Below are 15,211 nucleotides of genomic sequence, written 5' to 3'. Positions count from 1 at the left end.
AATTTGTCAACTTATTTCAAAATATATTTTATATTTAAGGTATATTTCGAAATATTTTATTTTATGTATTGTTTTAAAATACGCTACCATTTAAATAATTTGGGATTTTTTTTTTTTTAAGAAATGTAAATGTCATCATAATAAATTTTCATGTGACACTGAAGACTGCAGTAATGGCTGCTGAAAATTCAGCTTTGCCATCAATGAAATAAATTACATTTTAAAATATATTCAAATATAAATCGTTACATTGTAATGTTTTACAATATTAATGTTTTTACTGTATTTTTTTATTAATTAAAAAAAACGAAACTTTGAATGGTATATTTAAAATTCCTCTCTCTCTCTCTCTGTGTGAGAGTGTATATAGATAGATAGATAGATAGATAGATAGATACACACACACACACACCCTGTATATGTGCTATCATAATCGACCTCTAAAAACAATCACATATAAGAAACTTGGAAACATTTAATGATATCAAAAAGTGAAGCATATTGAAAACATTTCAGCAACCTTGACAAAAACTTTGATGCAACAACAGAAATGACTTACAAGAGAAAATGGTTTTGAATAATGAATAGAAATGTACAGTGGTGCTACAATGGCTGACTTTTCTGAAACAAGTAATAGTAATAATAAAAAAAAACATCTTCCTAAAAATGCTACCTTCATAATCACATGAAGCTGTCAAGTGACATTAAATATTAAATCACAACACATCTTCATATGCCCTTTTCCCTTATAATATAATCACTATTATAATTCCACCAATACACTTACATGTATTTTTCACACAATACTCATACAGCTGCACAAGGATGTGACTACATGCGTCTCAGTCAACATACCGATAAAGTTCTTCTCATTCCTCATCTACCAAATACTGAATCTCTAAAGTCAGAATCTATTCTACAAATAGTTAAATAAAATACAAGCCTCATCTTCCTCCGTGTGACCTTTACAGTGTGTGACATGCCACATACTCGTCATCATTAACTTGAACATTTCTTAGTTTTACAGAATGGTTAATAGTCCCAATGCTGAAATTCACAAATTTTAAATGGGAAAAAAAGGTGAGTACAAAAAAAACAATTGTTCCTATGACAAAAACCTAGATCTCTATGACAAAATGAACTCATATGACATGGAAGCAGAACATAAATGTGCAAACTATTTTTGGCAAAAACATCGTCAATAAATGAACGTTTACTCTCCAGATCAAGCGGCATCCCGTTTGTTGTTCCCGGGATTATTATTTCTGTATCTTCATAAATATAAAACATTGACCACGGCTCACTTGTACTGACTCTTTAAGGCTGCTAAAGTGAATTCAGTATCTTCAAGTAATGCAATAAATTAAACTGCCTCTAAAACATCCTCTCATATAATGCATTTCTATTTCATCTGATGCTCAAAGTGGTTTTCAGTTCAAGTCAAAGGACATTAAGGTAGATTGCGATCGCAGTCACACTTCTGGACGTTTTACAAGACCATTCGTCTGCTCTCTGCTGATATCTGGCCTCCTGGTTTTATGTTTATTAAGCAGCAGATATTGTTGGAAGTCTGTGTTTATCATGGAAAGCAGTGCAGAGTGTTTGATAGCTGTGCATGCTTCACCGGTCAACTGTCCGGCTCGAGCATGTATTTTAAGACACTTCTTCAGTCTATAACCGTACATGCACAAATCCTATGCCATACATATGATTACGTCTGTGCTGTACATAGATGTGGCAGGATGCAAAATCTGACTAACTGAACAAAAATGTCACTTTGTGAAAAACAGAGACTGGAGAAATGCTTTAATGCTTTTAAAAAATGAGAAACTTTTAAATATTATGTGTTTAACATCCCTGTGTCAATCAGTTTTTTTGCCCCTTCTTCTTTTGCAGATTGACCCAAATCTTTCTTACTAGTCATCGTGTCTACTGGTGGGTTGGAAGTAGGAGTTGTGGAGGACACCGAGCAGTCTTGCGGGCCCAAGCTGCTGCCATCTGTGGCTGACGGTGGTATTACAAGCGGAGGTGGTCTTCCTGTTACAGTCAGAGAGCTTGTCTTTTGCCTGACTAGAAGTTTGCGGTTTTCAGCGAGTTTGGTTTCAGATGTCATATTATTTTGATTTGTACAGATCGGACTGTCTTCTTCAAGTTCGCTAGACATGGTATCAGAGCTGCTAAGCCACGAGCCGCTATCGCTGGGGCTCGGCCCTCGATCGTCCTCTTGAATGCGTTTGCTGCTTGAAGATCCTTGAGAGTCAGAGTCTGACCAACTTAATCTGCGTTTCTGAAAGAAAAAGATGTAATTTTATACATAAAAGGTTTTGACGTTATCAATGACAAACAATAAACCATTCCAGATTGCTGTAGACACCCGTTAACCAATATAATGGCTATACTGGTTGCTCTTCTCACATGGTTTGTTTCAAAGCATTTCTATTTTGGAAAATAAGCCACCTTATTGTTAACATAAGAGCAGATGCAGCCATTTGTAACTTTTGTATTTAGTTTTACCATTTACTGCACTTTTGTCATTCCTTTGGTTATTTACCTATAACAACTAATGAATCAGAAGTCTCACATTTTCACAGAAAAGAGCTTACTTCTGCATTACAAAATAAGGTGGATATCAGCCGCTTACCTTCACAGGTATATGTAACTGGTCCTGATTCCAGCGTGAAGGCAGGTTGTGGAGTGAAGGGGTGCCTTCCCGATGCTGAGGCCTGACCTGAGGGAACCAAACCTTTAACATCACCTCCAGCTGTAGAAGAGTGCCCATATACTTCTCCCTACAGAGGTATAGCAGGAATTTAATATGATTCATCAAAAGGCATTATATGTATTGGATACAAGTAAGAAATGTCTCAATGGGGAAATTATAACAGAATAAAATTATATACCCAAGCTCAGGTTTTTGTAGAACACCCACAATCCTTCGCAGTCTATCAATGGCAACACTATGTTGAAATGTGCTCAAACCTGCCAAAAAAGAAAAACAAAAATACACAATTACATGTAAACGATGGAGACTACTAACTACTAAGTCTAAAAGCATTTAAAAATATTTTTCAAATAACTTTTATGCTCACCAAGGCTGCATTTATTTGAAATTAAAAATACAGTAAAAACTGTTTACATTTAATTTTTTTATAAAAAATAGAGTTTAAATACTTATTTTAAATGTGTAAATTAGTTTTTAAATTACTCAAGTCTTCCGTGTCATAAAATCTTATATCAATGAAATTTTTGTGAAACCGTGATAAATTTTTTCAGCATTCTATGATGAAAAGAAAGTTACAAAAATACAGCCTTAAATTTTAAATACCAATTATTTGTGACACTATAAATGTCTTTAATGACACTTTTATCAATCCAGTGCATCTTTACAGACCCAACTTTTGAAAGGCAGTTTATGATTTTTTTCTTTAATGCATTACCTTTATCATATCGACCTGTTTTCAGCCCCTTCAACAGCTCCAACAGAGGTCTGATGTACCCGCGAAGCTCGGCACACTGTAAGAGAAATATTAACAACACACATTTATCATCACAGAAACATCTCAAGATACAGAGGCACGACAGATTTAGAAAACTCAGTGGCTTGAGAAATTTTAAAAGAAACAGAAGGAATCACACGTTTAAAATAAAAGAGCTTGATGTTCTATTAAAACACACTGAAACTTTCAGAACTGAAGACATTTATCAGAAACAAGCCACAATGACACATTCTAAACTTCCAAAACTTAGTGACATTAAAACTTTGCACGCAGATCAATGCATCAGCATGAGCACCCACAGTTGTACATCAATGATACCCTTTAGTCTAGGTGACAAGAAACAGTCATTGCGAGATGAGCAGTCTGCATTTATTTTTAACAAAGGTTCTTTGTTGTTTCCATCAGATCCATTGTTTGTCACATTTTATTGTTGTGCATCGGTCACAAGGAGATGCAATGCTTATACCAAAGAATGGGCCAGCTGCAAACTATATCTGACATGACATTAAGCCTATGTGTGCAAGAACGTGCTCAAGAACGGTGTGCATTTCACAGTTTAAAAGGGCGCCTCTTAAAGGTACATCAACAAACAACACTGTTGAATTGGAAATGGTCTTGAAAAACAACTCTGCTGAAACCGACCTGCAGCACACCCGATTTTAAATAGGATGAAGAGATTTTCAGACTCACTTTGCGTGCAAACCTCAGGTCCCCTTCTGTGGGAATTCTTTCAGATGATGTTGAAGTCTGACCGGTGTAGGCTGGAGATCCAGAGGAACATCCTGTTTGACCATTTTCAGCTCTATCGCTCCTCTGGTTCACAAAGGTGCGAGGCGATTTTGAATTCTGAGAGCTCCCATTAGCCATGGAGGATGGCTTTTGATCAGGCACAACTCCTGCGGCCTCGCTCTCAGAGGAAAAGACCTCCAGTTCATCCTCTGTCTGGTCACTCTCGTTGTACAGGAGACTTGGGGTCGAGGAGAGGGAATCTCGCACTTGCCATTTGGTAGGACTCCCCGGTGACAGCATCACTGAAATGTGTGAAAACAGATATATGTGAGGTGGCAGGTTGTCCTGTTTAAGGCCCCGTCCACACGGAGACGCGTTTCTGTGAATACGCACACATTTTTTATCGGATAGGCGTTTCGTCCACACGGATCCGGCGTTTTCACAAGGTGAAACCACTATTTTTTTAAACCGGGTCCCAGAGTGGATAAATTTGAAAACGGCATCTTTGCGTTTTCGTCTGGACGGCTAATCCGTATATTTTCTGAAACGATGACGTCATCAGTCAACGTCTCCCCCCAAGTCAGACACCTCTACGTCACGTAACCAGTGATGGGAATAACGGCGTTATAAATAACGGCGTTACTAACGGCATTACTTTTTCCAGTAACGAGTAATCTAATTGATTACTCTTCTCATCTTAATAACGCCGTTACCGTTACTGCCAAAAAATGCGGCGCGTTACTATAACTGATGATGAAGCTGTTTTTTTTTTTTCATCAGACCAACTAGATCTCTGAGCGAGAGGCAAATACTTTTTTTTTACTGTTCTTCCTTGGTTAGTGGGCAGAGCACGAGACAAGCGCATAAATGCTGACGATTGGCTGAGGTAGAGTAAAATTTCATTGTAAGCCAATCAGAGGTAGAGTTGGGCGGGTTTTCGAAAGCACGCATAGTAGTGATGGGAATTCGGCTCTTTTGACTCAGCTCACTGAAAAGAGCCGGCTCTTTGGCTCACAAACGGCTCTTTAAATGACTTTGACTATAATATTTCAATTTTTATTACATAAAATATTTAATTTCTATAGGCTAAATTTGAAAAAATAGAGTTGGCTCTTCAGATATGCGAGCCAGCTCCCGAAGTTCAACTAAAAAAGCCGGCTCTTAGAGTCGGCTCATTCGCGAATCGCGAACGACTCATCAAAAGCTCATTCGCGAACGAGTCGATCCATCATCACTAACGCTCATTCGCGAACGACCCATCATCGGACAGGACAGGACACACAACGAACAACACAAGCCAGTCGGTCAACCAGAGACAGGTATGGCGACGAGCCCAAATAATCCAAAAGTAGCCTTCTCTAAATAGAAGTATATACATTACTTTTTCCTTCAAGAAATTAAAGAAACAATAAAAGGAAATATCAAAAGTTCCCAAAAATCTATCGTGTTATTTGCATTGATCCACTATATAAACATAATATCTACATACATGCCATTTGATTGGAGGCTAGTCTCACTTTGTCCCACAGCAACTTTTTTTTTTAGATGTGTGTACAATGTTTCATGTTTCTGTTAATAATGTATTGTATTAAGTGTCCATTTAATTATAATATTCAGATTTATCATAAATAATTGAACATGCACATGTATTTTAAGTTCCTTTAAAGAGGGGTAGAGGTGGGGTCACATTTGAGCATTTAAAATGTAATTTTACTTGAAAGTAACGCAATAGTTACTTTCTTAAGTAACTAGTTACTTTAAAAATTTGTAACTGAGTTACTAATTTAGTTACTTTTTGGAAGAAGTAACTAGTAACTGTAACTAATTACTTTTTAAAAGTAACTTGCCCAACACTGCACGTAACAGCAACAAAAACATGAACAAACACTGAACGATTGTCTTTTTATTAACTAACATTAACACTGATTAATAAATGTATTGTTCCATGTTCGTTTGTGTACCACGCGCAAGGTTTATGAGCATAATCCAAGTCTTCTTCTCTGTTTTTAGTGTATCTCTGTGGCAGAATTACAGCGCCACATACTGGTCTGGCATGTATACTACATCATTATGCGGTTTCGTGTATACGTGGATATTTCTTGAGACGAGGAAAAAAAAGATCAGATTGGGGTAAACTCAGTTTACGTGTGGACGGGGCCAAAGACTGAGGAACGAACTGAACTGGTCGTAGTGAGTGATTTGCCTCAAAGGAATGTGGCAACTGAACAGTATGAAGAACACGGAATACATCTGAGACAATGTAAACAAAAAGCGCAACAATGGGGGAAGGAGTCGGAACGGTCACCGGGATTGTCTTGCAAACCCTTGTTAAAACGGCAAGAAAGATTCGGAAGCATCAGCTACAATAGTTAGAAAACAATAAATAAAACAAGTCATGTTTTTCATTGTATGCTGTTATTTTTCAGAAAAAAAGGGTGTACAAATTTATAAACATTTATTATTTCAGTAAGAAAATTAAACTTTGAATTCATATTATATATATTATTATCAAAGTTGAAAACGGTTGTGTTCCTTAATATACATTTTACATCCCTTTACAATAATTTTATCCCGTTACATTTTTTTTTTCAGGATCCTTTGATGAATATTAAGTTCAAAAGAACATCATTTATTTAAAACAGAAATATATTCACACACAGACCCCAATCGTTCTAAAGAAGTGCGTTTGATATATCAGGGTTGTCAGATTAATGCGTTAACTTAGTTATGAAAAAAGAATGCGATTAAAATATTTTAACACAGTTGATGCACTAGCTCCGCCCCCTGACCTGTTTGTAATTACATTTCATAAAGTTGACAAATATGATGCAGGTATAAATAAAACATGATGCAACTCCATAAATGCAGGTACGCCCTGAAATTCATGATATTTGTGCAATAGATGCCCCGTAAATAATAATAATAATAATAATAATAATAACAACAAAACAATAAAGGAATAGTTCACCCAAATTTGTTAAATTCTGTCATTTACTCACCATCATGTTTTTCAAACCTTCTTTTGTGGAACATAGAAGAAGGTATTTTGAAGACTGTTACTAAGCAGTTTTGGTTGCCAATGACTTAATCACTGTATTAACAAAAATACTGAGATGTTTCTCAAATTATCTTCTTTCATGTTCCATAGTATACATTTTAAGCACCACACATACAAAGCTGAACTACTGGCTTGATTGGACTTGCAGAAAACCCCTTATTGTTGAGAAATATGTGATAGAAATATGTATAAAAACTTCCCTTTTCTTTAAGTACCAAAAAAAAAAAGTTGGGAATGCAAAGCATGGATTAAAAAAAAAAAAAAAAAAAAGGATGATGAAACACGGGGTTCATTCCATAACTGATATAAAGATCACAGTGATACCATAATTTTAAAAAATCATACCTCCCATTAAGAACAGCACACACTGTTCCTTTAACTAGGTGAAAGGGCACAAAACCACATACTGGATATAAACTACCTATAAGAATTTAATATAATATAGAAGCGTGCATATAATGTTGTTTGGATGGACAGCTAGATTTGGGACAGTCAGGGTGTAGTATTTCAGAAATTACTAAGTTAAAGAAAACCCTGTGTAAGGGCATGTGCCTCATAAAAACAAGCAGCTAGGCGGTGCCATTAAGACAAATTAACCCTCTCCAGATGGACTGTTTGGTAGACTGGTTAAAAAAAGGGAAAGAGTAAGGCGTACAATCACTTTAGATAAACTCGATTGCTAAATGAATAAATGTAATTAAGCATTTAAATAGCACTATTATTTATTTCGTGTTTATTAAGCTCTTGGTCCATGTGGGCTGGAGCATAATCATCCATAAATGAAATCATGTCAGCTGTTAAACAAATGAACAGTAATGCATATTCTGTACATAAAAAAAATATAAGTAATTAAAAAGTGATAATCAAAAACAGACGACACTGATGAACTCTACATATTCTCTAATTTCAGATTGTAATAAAAAAAAAAATTCCTACTATGTAAATGGATTTTATGATTAAAAAATTTTTTTTATATAAAATTATTAAAATTATAGTTTATCAATTATGTCATCCCGGATATTTAACACCAGACTGACGAAACAAATGAATAATTCAGCTCCGTTTGACCTAAACAAACATCAAGTTCGATGATCAACACGTGAAGCATTTCTGAAGAATAACGGAGACATTTTTAATAATTATAAAATATAAAATATACCCTTACCTTAAGGGGGGTTGGTCGTTTCTGGGTCGGTATCACAACAACCTGGTGTCCAGCGCCACTGAGTATAACACAACCTGTCACTGTACTGCTCGTATACGAAGAAGTAGTTTCATGTACTTTATTGCTTAATAAGACCGTGTGCAGACGTACGCACTATTGTCCTGAGAGAGAAAAAATTATGGACTTCTATCCTCTTCCTTTCTCCACTAACGTCAGTTTACATCGAGGGATAACATGTGAATTGCTACACGTGCTGGACAAAAGCCAACGCAGACTGCGTTTCCATTGGCTGACAGATGAGAACAGAGTCGCTGATTGGACAAAATGTAAATCCAATCCCTAAGCGTCTGAGCCGTGATTGGTCAGATTCACAGCCCCACCTTCGCACGTGGCACTCGTGTGTGGAGGCAGATACTACGGATTGGAGCACATTTTACAGATGGTACTTATTGTTCCACATTAGGAAGAGATTGTACCCAATGTGTTTGGAACATAATACATTTGTTTTCAGTGTTTTATTTTAGATGGCCTTTCAAATGTATTTAAAAATGGTTTTAGAAGTAACCACAGCAACAGTATGCTGCTCTTAAATAGCCTACTATCAAGAAGATATATACATTTATTGTAAATTTACGCGTCATACATGTACTAAAATTGGTGCATCTTAAAAGAAAATAGGCTATTTATCATTTTCATTTAGTTCAATTTAATTTACTAAAATATCTAGCCTACAAAAATTATTTGAAAAAATTATTTTAAAAACTGCCTCCTTGAAAGTCATTGGACAATCTACACACTACCCTTGTTAACATTTTATGATCACTACTATCAAATTAATCTTTCCTTTCCTATTTGATAGCAGAACTGTAACTGGAGAGAGAGAGAGAGAGAGAGAGAGAGAGAGAGAGGTCAGTTCAGGACAACAAGTGCTTGACTCAGTTTCACTCAAAACCAATTGATCGGATGAGTCTGCTCCCTGTGGTCAGCAAAGTGAACAGGCACAATATTGTCCATAATTATGCATTTGCTTTGGCTTGTTTCATGGTTATTACTATCAAAAGGACACTGTCACAAGTAAATATGTGATGAATTAAGATGAATGAATAATCCTTCCTATAGTTGATGAATTCTGTACCCAATTTAAATCTAAATTACAGCTTTATTGTAGAGAATATTTATTCCCTTAGTATTAAATGCTAAAATTACTGTAAATAGAACCTTTAACCCTAATTTTCTTATTATTTTTTTTCTACATCTGTTTCATTTAGGGGAAAACGTGTCTTGGATAGCATCCACGGTGGGGGGTTTTTTGTGTGTGTTTTTTTGAAAGTTTACATTCTCAAACACACTTGGGGCTCGTTCTTCACAAATTAGTATGAAGTTATCACGAATAGAAGATCTGTAAGATGTAATAAGCAATGTATGAAGAACAGGCCCCTGGTCAATCTTTAAACAGTGTCAGCCATTGAAGGTCATCAACTTCCTCCAGTTACCCTGTTGTTGCCCACCTGTAGGTCAACAGTCAATGTAGACAACATAGGTCACACGTTATCCATTCTCTACTTTTTCAAGATCAGCTTGCCCCCATTCACACCATGAGCATCCCCATGTATTGGTGTTAACACCAAGGACAACAAAGATATCGAGTGGATAATCCCAGACTCTGTGGGAGGCTGATTTGACACAGTACACAGCAGGAGGGACAAACTCATTTCAAATCAAGTCAAACATAGACAGTTTTTTTTATGACATTGACCAGTGTTATTGTCTAGTTTTAAGTGCAAATTTTTCAAAATTAAGACTTATACATCATCTGAAACCTGAATAAATAAACTTTTTGTTTATTTATGGGTTTTTTTATATAACACAATATTTGGCCAAGATACAACTATTTGAAAATCTGGTAACTGAGGGTGCAAAAAAATATAAATACTGAGAAAATCGCCGTTAAAGTATATATGCATTAAATATATAATGCATATATATGACCAAAAATATCGGCACCCTTGGTAAATATGATCAAAGAAGGCTGTGAAAATTCATCTGCTTTGTTAATCCTTTTGATCTTTTATTTTAAAAAATCACAAAATGTATATTTTCATTGGATAATAAGAATTTAAAATGGGTGGAAATATCATTATGAAATAAAGGTTTTTCTCAAATACACAATTATTGGCACCCCTAGAAAAGCTCATGAGTAATATATCTCTAAAGTATATCTCCATTCATATTCACAATTCTAAGCATTCCAGGGTGATTATAAACATGAAATTATCCAGCCTTGGTTTCCTGTTTCACAGAAGTATAAAGAGGAGGGAAAACAAAGCCCAAATTCCCTTAATCACCCACCACAATGAGAAAAACCAAAGAATATATTTCTGATGTACAGCAAAAGATAATTGAGCTTTACAAATTAGTGAAGTGGCTTTAAGAAAAGAGCTAGAGCAGTGAAAATGTCCATTTCCACCATCAGGGCAATGATTAAGAATCGGGTTCAGAAAACAAAAAATTGTCAAACAGCCACATGTTGTTTGGGAGGGTTTGAAGAAAAATTATCCTAGCTCATCCAAAAACAATCTAAAGCATATTCAGTTATCAGACAGGACAGGAACTTCAAATGGGACTGGCTTCTATGGTCAGATGAAACTAAAAATGATCTTTTTAGCAGCAAACACTCAAGATGGGTTTGGTGAACAGGGATAAAAAATACCCGATATGTACAATGAAATATACTGCTCTATTTTTGATGTTGTGGGCCTTTATTTCTGCTGGAGGTCCTGGACATCTTGTTTAGACACATGGCATCATGGATTCTATCAAATACCAACAGATAAAAAATCAGTAAGTGACTGACTCTGTTAGAAATCTTATAATGAGCCATGTTTATATCTTATATCAATAATCCAAACACAAACCTCAAAAACAACACAGAAATTGGTCACTGGGCACAAAACCAAGTTTCTGTTATAGTTATTCCAGTCCTCTGACCTTAACCCTATAGAAAATGAGTGGGGTGGACTGAAGAGGAGAAGCACCAACATGGAGCTGGGAATCTAAAGGGTCTGAAGTGATTCTGAATTAAGGAATGGTCTCTGATCTCTTGTCAGGTGTTCTCTAACCTCATCAGGCATTATAGGAGAACATTTAGACCTTTTACTGGCAAATGGCGGTTTCAAAAAGTATTGAATAAAAGGGTGCCGTTAATTGTGGCCAATGTGTATTAGAGAAAAAAACTTTATTTCATAATGATATTTCCCCCCATTGTAAATTCTTATTATTCAATGAAGGGATACATTTTGGTGAATTTTTTAAATAAAAGATCAAAAGGATTAACAATGCAGATGAATTTTCACAGCTTTCTTTGATCATATTTACCTAGGGTGCCGATATTTTTGGCCATGACTGTATATATAAACACTATAATAACACTAATGTGTCATATTAGTGAAATTAAAAGCATAATTGTATATATATATATATATATATATATATGTATATATATATATATATATATATATATATATATATATATATATATATATATACACACAGTTAAATATAAATACAGTTAAAAAAATCTTAGTTATTTTCTTTATTACACAGTATTTAACAGTATTTTTGCAAGAAGTAGAGTGCCTATGGATAAGTTTCCATTCTACCTATACTGTGTGAACTCACTAACCCAGCAGCCCATCCCCTTGCATAGTTTACATACAAGAGTATTGTTAAATCTGTGTCACAATGTCACATGGCTATACAGCTTTTGGATCTTTTTCTGTGCACAGTTTAACATGCACAATTCTAACAATAAAACAAACACAGCTTTGGGCACAATAATTATCTTTAAAAATAGGAAATAATTCAAACTTCCACTCTGGGTAAAAGACTTTGGAGTGAATAAACAACAATTGTGAACAACATTGTTTATGTACCAAAAGCAACTGAAAGAGAAGCAGAAGAGGCATGTAATATGGTTATAGACTAAAATGCAAACATGACTTCATGGAAAGCAAACCACTTCAGCTGCTTAGAGCTGAGGCCCCATCCACAGCTCAAGAGAAAGAGACCCATCCCCCGTCTTACACATTTGACCTTGAACGCAGTGAAAGAACACTACAAAGTTCCTCCCAGTTAACAAATACTTCACAATTCAGTTTAACATGCCTAAAATTCCATAGACTGAAAACTCCAGAGCAGACAATTTACATAGTAACTTCATCTGAAACAACTATTTAACCCAAAAATTACAACTCAGGCCGTCTAGGATGTAAAGCGAAGTCAAGTGAAAAGGTGTATATTTGTACGAAATAAATCCATCTTCAAGGCATTTTAACTTTAAATAGTAATTCCTGGCCAAAATACAAGTCCATAGGCTTGTTCCAGAGGAAAACTATATCCCCTGTTGTTCTCTCACATCAAAATCCATCAGCATATTTGTAGCATATTTTTGAACAGTTTTTCAATTCTAAATGGTGCTTGATCAGTGCCTATTTCTCTCCTGGATCGGATGAGACAACTTTATCACTAGAGAAAGCAATATCATGGATAGAGGACTTGTATTTTAGTATTTTAGCTGGCTAATATCTATATAATTAGTAGTATGCAATTATGAAATGTCTTCACAATTTCAGTTTTCTCTACTCATTTTTATCTGATGGTGGAAAAATATGCAGCTTGTAAAGACTACACTTAAGGTTTGGACTCATTGTGATGCTTTAACCATTTCTTTTTAAACAGACTTTCACCCTGTTAGTGAGTAACCAGTCAGATAACGTCTGCATTCATCTAGAGCCCCTGTTGTTTGCTCAAGGAACTGTCACTCATGGGACACAAGTCTGGTTTAGCCTCTTTTTTTTATTTCTGGTTATACCAGGCAGGCAATATATCTTATTTAGCAAATTGCAATCCTGTTAAGCCTCACATTTCACCAAATAAGGAATTTAACTTTTGTATTCTTTAAATGTTAGCATGGAGAGAAGATAAGATTTATACATGACTATGTTTAATCTGTTGCCCCTTCATGCCTGCTTTAAATGGTCATAAACTGTCACCCATTGTTTGAATGTTTTCTACTTTAAACATTGCTTAATGTGCACTTTTTTAGCTCAAAGCAGGATTCAAATTTCAGAAAAAACACTTTCTACATCTGATAAAACACAAATTCATATTTATTGGCAAAGCATCTATTGTTCATAATGTTGTTGTAAATGACATGAAAACTTCTTATGATGATTTTACAGCTTTTTATTATTAACAACATACAGCAGTAAGTCTACATGTTAAGTCAGCAATATCACAACACAGTCCTCCAATTACTTTTTAATGGTGAACGTATAAAATGTTCCTGTGGATCTTCATCTTCTGAGGCAGATCACGGTGCATGACTCATGTGTTGGTCGACACAAACCGTCAGTTTATGTCATCTTAACATCCCAGCCATGGATCTTGTCTTTGTGTCTTTGATACGAAAGATATCTTTCTTGCCATCTCAGTATTGTAGATTCTCTTGCAGTTCTCATAGCTCTTTCTCTCTCGCTTACGACAGGGTTTCTCGTAGTATCTTCTACGCTTCACAGATTCAATTATTCCATCAGTGGACAGAACTCTGCAGACAAAAAGACAGAGAAAGAGCATGTAACAACTACAATATCTGTAAACATGAAATATCATACTCTATTATTGAGTTGCATAAACCAATGGTAAGAGTTTTGATCATATTGCAAGACTACAACTCACCTGCACCCTCTTTAGAAACTTCTGCAATAACACAAAAATCATTTTTTTATATATTGATATTACTACTTTATTTGATTTACCTATGACTGTTACTTGATCTCATTTTGTTTTGTTTTGTGAATTATTATTTCATTGAATATGTTAATATTACTTGTTTATTTGCGCTATTATTTGACATTGCATAATTTCTCATCAGAGCTTATATAATCCTGCAAAATTTTTGGCAATGCAAATAGATTTTAATGCTAATAAAGCACACTGAGATTTAAATTATTAAAGACATTCAGACTAGTAAGTGTGATTTTTAAACTGTTCAAGGACACAATTAATAATACTAAAATGACATCACAGGCAGCATTGGTCAACAAATACTTTAGGATGTAAATGTGAGATTTATACACTTTATAGTAAATTACCTTATATCTACTGACCTGTTAATCATTATATAATATACTAATGCTCAAGTTATTATGAGCTAATATGAAAAAAACGTTTGATACAGAGTCTTGAGTGAGGGATCACTGGGTTTGCAACTTTGCAAGTTTAAAACCCCCTGGCCTGTACAGTACCCCAATGCATACATAACTCAAACGTATCATCTCAATGACCGACCGTTACTGAGAACACATTAGGTCTACATCACTTGACATATAGCATGTTATGATATGGTCACGTGTTTAAGTATTTATAACAACATTTCATATACATATATCAAAGTCTCCAGACACCTCATAAGTACCTGCTCAGAGCGCCATAGGCCGCATCCACATTGCCGTTCTGCACCATGACAGTCCGAGCGACGAAGCGAAGGTGGTTCGCCATGTTTCGTCCGTGTTACCATCAATTGTGCACGGCTGGAAAATCCGCCTTTTCGCTCAGAAAGTTCCTGGAATTAAGCGCGCGAACTCTAGGTGGCGCCAAATAGACATTAAAAGATTTAACGGTTGAGCTTCTTGGACGACATGTACTGTGTGTATTTTCAACAATCGATCACTTGAGAGGAATCACTTGGCCAATTCAGGTAAA

General features: G+C 35.3%; 2 protein-coding genes across 2 annotated transcripts; both read right to left on the bottom strand.

Moving 5' to 3' along the window:
- Positions 1-457: 457 nt before the first annotated feature.
- On the bottom strand, positions 458-8,705 carry LOC127979642 (circadian-associated transcriptional repressor). The gene is made up of 6 exons (XM_052585227.1): positions 8,450-8,705; positions 4,188-4,528; positions 3,438-3,513; positions 2,901-2,979; positions 2,642-2,789; positions 458-2,287 (listed from the first exon to the last, which is right to left on the bottom strand). Exons 2-6 carry the CDS (start codon positions 4,524-4,526, stop codon positions 1,841-1,843), a joined length of 1,089 nt encoding a protein of 362 aa, XP_052441187.1. The 5' UTR covers positions 4,527-4,528; positions 8,450-8,705; the 3' UTR covers positions 458-1,840.
- Positions 8,706-13,599: 4,894 nt separating this feature from the next.
- Positions 13,600-15,090, bottom strand: LOC127979314 (28S ribosomal protein S21, mitochondrial). The gene is made up of 2 exons (XM_052584675.1): positions 14,925-15,090; positions 13,600-14,054 (listed from the first exon to the last, which is right to left on the bottom strand). The coding sequence occupies exons 1-2, from the start codon at positions 15,005-15,007 to the stop codon at positions 13,874-13,876; spliced, it is 264 nt and encodes an 87-aa protein (XP_052440635.1). The 5' UTR covers positions 15,008-15,090; the 3' UTR covers positions 13,600-13,873.
- Positions 15,091-15,211: the final 121 nt, after the last annotated feature.

This window comes from Carassius gibelio, chromosome B19, assembly GCF_023724105.1.
Source record: "Carassius gibelio isolate Cgi1373 ecotype wild population from Czech Republic chromosome B19, carGib1.2-hapl.c, whole genome shotgun sequence".
Lineage (NCBI taxonomy): Eukaryota > Metazoa > Chordata > Actinopteri > Cypriniformes > Cyprinidae > Carassius > Carassius gibelio.
The sequence above is the reverse complement of the archived record's forward strand: the minus strand, read 5'-3'. Positions and strand labels throughout refer to the sequence as shown.